This window comes from Pongo pygmaeus, chromosome X (genome assembly GCF_028885625.2).
Source record: "Pongo pygmaeus isolate AG05252 chromosome X, NHGRI_mPonPyg2-v2.0_pri, whole genome shotgun sequence".
In the NCBI taxonomy this organism is placed as follows: Eukaryota; Metazoa; Chordata; class Mammalia; order Primates; family Hominidae; genus Pongo; species Pongo pygmaeus.
In genome coordinates, this window is record NC_072396.2 from 158,885,596 (window position 1) to 158,893,773 (window position 8,178).

General features: G+C 59.2%; 1 protein-coding gene across 2 annotated transcripts; it reads right to left on the minus strand.

The window, feature by feature from the left end:
• Positions 1-2,844: 2,844 nt before the first annotated feature.
• On the minus strand, positions 2,845-8,089 carry NAA10 (N-alpha-acetyltransferase 10, NatA catalytic subunit). Of its 2 annotated transcripts, XM_054471729.2 has the most exons (8): positions 7,804-8,089; positions 7,298-7,396; positions 6,860-6,918; positions 5,460-5,505; positions 5,237-5,352; positions 5,028-5,072; positions 3,679-3,763; positions 2,845-3,139 (listed from the first exon to the last, which is right to left on the minus strand). In XM_054471729.2, the coding sequence occupies exons 1-8, from the start codon at positions 7,822-7,824 to the stop codon at positions 2,903-2,905; spliced, it is 708 nt and encodes a 235-aa protein (XP_054327704.1). In that variant the 5' UTR covers positions 7,825-8,089; the 3' UTR covers positions 2,845-2,902. The 2 variants fall into 2 exon arrangements, with proteins under 2 accessions (XP_054327704.1, XP_054327705.1); XM_054471730.2 differs by lacking the exon at positions 7,298-7,396 and having other exon boundaries at positions 7,804-8,005.
• Between the last annotated feature and the right edge of the window lie 89 nt (positions 8,090-8,178).

Below are 8,178 nucleotides of genomic sequence, written 5' to 3' on the forward strand. Positions count from 1 at the left end.
AGCAGCTTTTCTCCGGGAAATCGGGAAGGCAGGACGCAGGAGGCAGGAGGCGGGAGGCGGTTGACAAGCCAAGCAGACAACTGGCTTCAATTTGGTGGGAGGGAAATCCCTGGGGTATAGATGTGGGGAGAGAGGCAAAGCACTTGGGCACCAAGCATGTGTTCCGAAGGCGGGCGTGGGGGCACCAGTGCAGGGGTACTAGGCGTGTGTGTGCACGGATGTCAGAGTCAGGCTCTGTGCAAATGCGGGCACACATGACCTTGACCTGCAGATCTGGGGAGGGGAGGCTGTGCGGGTACTTCCCGCCTTTCAACTATGAGCAATTAATTCTCTTGCCCAGAAGGAAAAAAACACTCCCTCAGCTCCCCGCCCCCTTCTCCCAGTACCAAGGCCCTTCTCGAACACGTCGTCGTGTGTGTCTGCAGGACCTGGGGCTTCAAGGCCTGGGAGCTAGCCAGACCCAGGCAGGCCCAGGACCTGGACTTCCAGCAGCTGGTCTCGGAAGTACCGATGTTCGAGTCCTCCAGCAAGACTAGAGAGCCTGCGCCCCTGCCCACAGCGCGCACAGACGCACCCACACTCCAACCTGCTCCTGGTCGGGAGACTCACACGTCCCACCTCTGCCTCAGGCCAAGGGGAACCAGGGAGCCCCGCCCCTCACCAGCTGGCCCCAACACATCCTGCCCCTCCGTCCGAGCCCTGACTGGTCCCCAAAGGTCCCTCCACCCAGCAGAGCCAGACACAGGGCTCAGGCAGGCAGGAAAGGCCTCAGCCCGTGCCTTCAAACGCTCTCTTCACTCCTTTTTTCACTCCAGAGCTATTCCTAGGATGCCCCATTCAGCCCGTGCTTTAGGGCCTGAGTGTTGGGCCCTGGCTTTTAGGGCACTTGTTTGGCATTTAAGGCCCTGAACGCAACTGCCACCTGCTGCTCGCTCTATCCTTCGCTCCATTGTTCCCCTTCAAAGCATCCAAAAGCGAGGCAGCCCACAGAAGGCGCGGACCTGCCCGCATGGGGACGGAGGGAGCAGCCGACAGGCATCGGGCCCGCCGGGGACGGACGGCAGAGGGCGGGCCGTGTCCCGCCGGCCGGGCAGGGGCGGAAGGAGGGCGCCGCGGGAGCCGTGGGAGCCCTCGGAGCCCGGGCCACCTCCCTTCCACCGGCGCCGGGGCGCGGCCGACGCAGTGCGCAAGCCCGCCCATCCCCCGCACCCTGCGCGCAGAACCCAGTGCCGCCGGACCAATCAGAGCCTGGGAACGAAGCTTGCCGCGGGCTTGCGAACCGGAAGACACTGTCGCCAGGCGCGGGGCGGGACAGGGCTCCGCCTCCGGCCCATACAAAGGGAAGCTCACGTCTTAAGCCAATCAACACAGCCTCGCCCGAGCCGGGAACCGGAGAGCTGTGGGCGTGCGCAGACGCGCCTTTCCGGCTCCGGCCCCGCCCTGTAGCGCTCTGGGCTCCGCTTCCACAGCTGCCCGCGGCCTGCCGGTCACGTGCGAGGCGCCAGCCAAAGAGAACCGAGCTCCAGGCCTGTATGGCGAATTTTCAACCTGGCGGAGGAGCAGTGTGCCACCTGCAGTAGCAGGGTACAGGGAGGGCTCAGGAATACAGGGCCCGCCCAGGGACTAGGGACAGCAAGTGATGGCTTTGCAGCCGGAGGGGAGGGAAGGAAAAGAGGAAAGACACAGAAGCGAGCATTACGGTTAGGGTGACTGCATGAAAAACAGGATTTTGATATATATGTGTATATGGTTTTTTTTGTTTTTTTTTTTGAGACGGGTCTCTGTCCCTGGAGTGTGGTGGCATGATCAGGGCCGACAGCAACCTCCACCTCCCGGGCTCAAGCGATCCTCCTGCTTCAGCCTCCCGAGTAGCTGGGATTACAGGCATGCGTCGCCACGCCTGGATAAGTTTTCTATTTTTAGTAGAGATGGGGTTTCGCCATCCTGCCCAGGCTGGTCTCCAACTCCTGAGCTTAAGTGATCCCGCCCACCTCGGCCTCCCAAAGTGCTGTGATTACAGGCATGAGCCACCGCACCCAACAGCCGCCCAGTTTTGTATTCTGCATGAAATTGTTATGAGAGAATACATGGCTTTATGCATTTGTGTAACCCCATAGAAACTGTACAGCACAGACAGGAAACCTAGTGAAAACCATGGGCTGTAGTTTACAATAACTTATCAGTATTGGCGCATCAACAATAACAAATACACCAACTAATACAAAATGTCAATAGGGGAAACGCAGGGAATTGTACTAAAAATAAATTATTTTCAAATGCAAACTCAGGTTAGGGAGTAGACTCGAGGTATCATGGACTCACTGACCATTAGGGTGGCAGGGGAGGGAGGACTCAAGGACCGTTGATGGGGCATCTGGCTGGGTCATTACTCAGGACAGCTGTAGATAAGCCCAATGAGCAGTTGGATGTCCACATCTGGAGCCCACGGGTATGCCGCGGAGCTGCTGTAGCCCGAAGCAGGTGTGATTAGGGAGAGAAGGTCTGAAGGTGAACGTGGGAAGAGAACTGAAGGCCACCAAGAGTGGGAGCCCTGCTGTTGAGCTTTGAGCCTGAGCGGCCCAGGCTTGTGCCACAAAACACATTCAGCGTGGCCAAGCAGACCTCCAAGGCAGGGTCTCTCCTATAAGTCCAGGGCCTCCTTCCCTGGGGCCACAGCTGCTGAAGGTCATGAGACTAGGGAGTCCCACCTCCAAAGCTCTTCCCTTGTACTCGGGCCTGGCAGGATGCTCTGGGTCAAAAGGCCGAGGCTCACATCCCCACCAGAGGACCTGGAGAAACACATCCTCTAAATGTGCGCGCGCACACACACACGAAGTTCCCCAGTGCCACGGAGCGAATTTATTGTGAAAGCTTGTGGGGTGAGGAGGGGATGGGGCAGGCTCTAGGAGGCTGAGTCGGAGGCCTCTGAGCTGTCCTTGACATCTGTGCTCTCTGTGGTCTCGCTGACCTCGCTGAGGTCCTTGCTGTCCCCACCACTATCCTCGGCAGCCAGGCCCTTCTCCTCGCGACAGGCCTCTCCTGAGCTCGGAGGTGAATTGCCTTTGCTCTCCACCTTGTTCTCGATGGCACCCAGCACCACGTGCCTGCCCTTCTCCTTCAGCTCCAGGTGCCGCCTCAGCTGCCACCAGGAACCCAGGGAGAAGCGGGGGCAAAGAGACAGGGCCTAAGTTTCCAGACAAATGGAGCCTGGCCCTGTCGCTGGCTGAGGAGAGGGGCATAGTGAGGCAGCAGGGCTAGGCAGGACACGCGGGACTGAGTGGGGACACCTGGCTGGAGCCCCAGTCCACCACTACCTGGGCTCACTGACTACCATGGAGTCCCCCATGACAGAGCGCTGCCCCTTGACCAGCCCTGCCACCCGAGGAGCCTTGGGCAGAACCCTGACTCAGAACTACCTCTGAGCAGGCAGGCCACCCACTGGTCCCCAGGCCTCCCCACTTCCCTTCTAAAAGCCTCCTCCCTCTGCCTCTCCCATCACCCTCCAGGCTGCTAGGCAGACGGCCTCCTCTAAAGCCCAGCCTAGGAAACTGAGGTCGTGACTCCTGGCAACGTAGCCACAAGAGCTGGCATCCAAAGTCGGTCTCGCCTCCAGCCACCGTCTCGGGGCTCCCGAGTGCCGCCCCCGCTTGCCTTGCTTGGCTTCATGCAGGCGCTTACCTCATCGGCCATCTGAGTGAGGTCCCGCTTCATGGCATAGGCGTCCTCCCCATCTGCATAGTATTTGGGCTCCACTTCACTGATCCTGGGGGCAGAGGGTAGAGAGCAAGGAGGAAGACCCGTATCCTGGGGACACCCTCCTCCACTCCTGGTATCGTGGCTACTGGAGCAAGGTGCCATGTTTTCTCCCTGAAGGCTCCATCCTGACACAGCAAGTCCAGTGTGACCTGCCCTCTGTTCTCTCCAGCAAAGGCTCCAGGAAACAGCGGCCCGCCCCACCCCTGTCCTGCCCCCGTTCTGTGTCCTTAGCCTGGCTACTAAGGATCCATTTCTGTGGTTTCTTGTGAGCTGAAGCCCTGAATTCAGCCTTCCCCTTCCCTCCCTGCCCTGCGCCCTGTCCCTTACTGAGCTGCCTCACAACAGCCATCAGAACCCAGGAAAGACGGTGAGCCCTGTTTAGGGGAGTCATCCCTAGGGAGCACGGGCCCTGCCTGAGCAGCTCTGGGGCCGTGCCTGCACTGGGGAGGTGTGTGTGCAGAGTCGGGTGGCCATGTCCCTGGAAGGGGAGCTGGACTCAATGGCCTAGGCTGGCCCTGCCAGGCCTAAGACATGAGGATTGCTGACTTAGCTATAAAGCAATTCCCACCAGACATCGTCACCTAGGTCACAGATCCCTCTTGCCAGCATCCAGCCCAGAGGCCACCGCCCTTCCCAACAGTCCCTCTTCTTCATCCCCTACCAAACAGGGGCTGAGTGCAGTTAGTGTCCCTCCACAGCCAGCCCACCCCAGCTTCACTTGCAAGCACTTTTTTCCACTGTCTACTGGGCATGCCAACTGCCAGGTTCTCTCTAGTGTGCTAGGCACACGGGGCCTCCTGGTCCTCAGGCAGACCTGCCCCATCCACTAGGCTGCCTGGCCACTGGCCCTTCCTTCCTGAATGTGCATTCTCCTTGATTCTGCTCTCTCTTGGATTCTTCTAGGTGCTTGGTCATGCTTGAGTCCTGTTCCTCAGCATCTGCTCACGCCAGGGACCCACACCTCTCTATTCCCAAACATTACTAAACAGCCCGTGTGCCCTTCGCCAGCCTCAGCCAGCATGGGCCAGAGCTCCTCCATCACAACACACACGGAGCACGTTTCAGCAGGCAGGTGCTGTCTCCATGCCGACTTTTCAACCATCAGCCGCCGAGTGAATGTGGAGGTATACCTGGCAGCACTGGGGTCCACAGCCTCCTCCCCACAGCCGGCCCACCCCCAACCTGGAAGGCAACTCAGCCGGTCTCAGGTGCCCTGATGGGCCAGACCTGGGATCAACCCCAGCCCATTAGAAAAATCGAGATCTACTTACTGAAAGTTGAGGGTGTTGGAATAGAGGTGCAGGGCGGCCCGGTTACTGCAGGGGAACAAGGCACTGCTGAGCTGCACGCCCCTCCTCCTGGTCCCTCCTTCCCCCCAGTCCCACTTCCTGGATCTTCACCAAAAGCCGAGGTACCCCAGGACCCCCGTCAAGGCAGTATCTCTCCCCCTCAATCCCCCTTCCCTCAGCCCGGCTTCCACCTCTTCCTGACATGCAGGGAGACGTATTTGGCATTGAAGTTCTCTATCATGGCTCGAGAGGCCTGGTCCATCAGTTTCTGAGCCAGACCGAGGCGCCGGTGGGAACGCTTCACAGCCTGGTGGGAGAAGAGCAGAGATGGGGTGAGGGACTGTGACCTTGAGGGCTGCCCCAACTAACCCCCACTTCCACCCCCACCAGAGAGCCTGGGTGGACCTTACATACCAATGAGGTGATATGTCCATGGGGCACATCGTCTGGGTCCTCTTCCCTGGAGAGGGAGAAAGGAGAGGCTGCAAAGGAGCTCAGTGTAGGCACAGCCACCCCCACCCCCCCTGCCATTTGTAGAGTGGACATGCACTACAGCCCCCTAAGACCCCAGCTGGGGGAGAGCCGGGAGCCTCTTGGAGCAGCCGATCCTGCCACCCTCTGCTGCCTGAAAACCCCATGCCTGCCGGGTGTGGGGCACACGCCTATAGTTCCAGCTACTCGGCAGGCCAGGGCAAGAGGATTGCTTGAGCCCAGGAGTTCGAGACCAGCCTGGACAACACTTTCTTTGTCTTTACAAACAAAAAAATCAAAAAATTAGCTGGATGTGGTGGCGCACGCCTGTGGTCCCAGCTACTTGGGAGGCAGACATGAGAGATCACTTGAGCCTGGGAGGTTGAGGCTGCAGTGAGCCATGATCATGCCACTGCACTCCAGCCTAGGCAACAGAGCGAGACCCTGTCTCAAAAAATAAAAATAAAAAAAGAAATGAGCTGTCAACCCACGCAAAGACAAGGCAGAAGCTTAAATGTGTATTACTAAGTGAAAAAAAGCCAGCCTGAAAAGGCTGTATATAGTATGATTCCAACTCTGTGACATCCTGGAAAAGGCAAAACTATGCAGACAGTAAAAAATCAGTGGTTGCCACGGGTGAAGGAGAGGGAGGGATGAATGCGTGGAACACAGTGAAACTATCCTGTGATAATACAAAGGTGGACATATGTCATTTGGTCAAAACCATGGGGCTTGCAACACAAAGAGAAGTGCAGTAATGTAAACTATGGGTTTAGTTAATAATAATATATCGGCCAAGCGCAGTGGCTCACGCCTGTAATCCTAGCACTTTGGGAGGCAGAGGTGGGTGGAACACCTGAGGTCAGGAGTTCGAGACCAGCCTGGCCAACATAGTGAAACCCCATCGCTACTGAAATATACAAAAGTTAGCCAGGTGTGGTGGCATGTGCCTGTAATCCCAGCTACTAGGGAGGCTGAGGCAGGAGAATCGCTTGAACCCAGGAGGTGGAGGTTGCAGTGAGCCAAGATCGCGCCACTGCACTCCAGCCTGGGCGACAGAGCAAGACTCCGTCTCAAAAAATAACAATAATAATAATAGTAACATATCACATTCATTTATCACTTGTCACAAGTGCACCACACAAATCCAACATGCTACTAATAGAGGAAACTGGCAGGGAGGGGATGCTGAGGGGTTCTATGAGAACTCCATGTCCTTTCTGTTCAATTTTTCTATAAACTTTCAACTGTACTGAAAAGAAGAAGCCTATTCATTTTTTTTAAAGCCCACAGAGGCATCCACCAGACACGTGTAGCTTCTGTCTTCCTCCTTGGTGACTCACATTTTGGCCAGGACATACCCCACAATCTTCCCATTCTCGTCCTCAGCAATGTAAGAGAGCTGGTGACAGAGAGGAAAAGGGAGTGAGAAAACTTCATGTCGGAGCTGGAAGAGCCCTTTAGAGGGACACAAACTGGACAAGTAGCGAGTTGTGTGATGACTCATGACCTCTGGGCTGGGTGACTTGGTCTCCCCCGCGCCACACTGTGCCCTGCCCATACCCAGAAAAAAGACGCAAAGTGGGGATCCTGCCCCTATTCTCTGCTCCCTTCAGGCGCCTTCTTTTCCTTTGCTCCTGCCTGCCAGCCGAAAACACCCGGGACGTCACCGACCATACAGCCCCCTGGGCTCTGACAGACTTGTCCACTCCCTCCAAGATGGCCCGATGGGATTTTCCTCGGCCTGCTTTCCCCCATGCCCAAATTCAGAAGCTGCCCACCTGGGGCCAGGAAAGGCCATGATAGAAGTAGTATTTCATCTGGTAGTTCTCGGGCAGGCAGAGGAGGTTGCAGTGCTGCATGTTCATTAGGTCCTCTGGCTGCAGGGAACGAGGGCAGTGGAACGCGCTCAGTCTAAGGCGGCGGTGACCACAGGTGAGAAGCCTGCTCCCCGTCGGTCTGCTCGGCCCCCCTCCCTCGGGGCTGGGCAGGCGCTGTGACGATCTGACTTTGCACAACGCCCGGAGCACAGGAACAGGAGTGGGCGCCCCGGAGGTCCCCGGAGCCCACCCAACGGAGGCCCGACATCACGCAAACAGGAGGGAATCGCAGCCCCGGCCCCGCGCCCCGGCCTCTTCGGCGGGCTAGGCCAGCCCCATAGGTCCAGCGGCCGCAGGCACACTCAGGGCCACCGGGCCGGGCTCGGCCGGGGCCCTCGGGAGCATGCGCAGCAGCCACCGGGCCGGCGCCCACGCGGCGCGGACAGCCTCCCGCCCCGGGCGCTCACCCTCGCATTGCGGATGTTCATAACGGCGGCGGGGCTCGCGGGTCCCAGCGGATCGTGAAGGCGCAGTCAGCTGCCGCCGCGCTCCGAAGCGACGCCGGGACGGCCGGGGCTGGGACCGGGGCTGGGACCGGGGCTGGGACCGGGGCTGGGCTCGCTGGGCGGTGGCGGAAGGGGCGGTGCGCGCCGGGCCGGCCACCGGCCGGAAGTGCACGGCCGCCGGGCCCGTCCTCCCGGCCGCTTGGCCAATGCGCGGGACAGGCCAGCGCACGGGGCGGGCCAATGCGCGGAGCCGGTCAGCGCGGGGCGGGCCTGGGGGCGGGGCGGGCCTGGGGGCGGGGCGGGCCTGGGGGCGGGGCGGGCCTGGGGGCGGGGCGG

Excerpts from the sequence above, each read along its gene's own strand:
- NAA10 (XM_054471729.2), bottom strand. The coding sequence starts at position 7,824 with ATGAACATCCGCAATGCGAGG. Across the intron at positions 7,397-7,803 it reads TGAACATCCGCAATGCGAGG|CCAGAGGACCTAATGAACAT; the intron begins GTGAGCGCCCGG and ends CGTTCCCTGCAG. Across the intron at positions 3,140-3,678 it reads TCACTCAGATGGCCGATGAG|CTGAGGCGGCACCTGGAGCT; the intron begins GTAAGCGCCTGC and ends TCCTGGTGGCAG.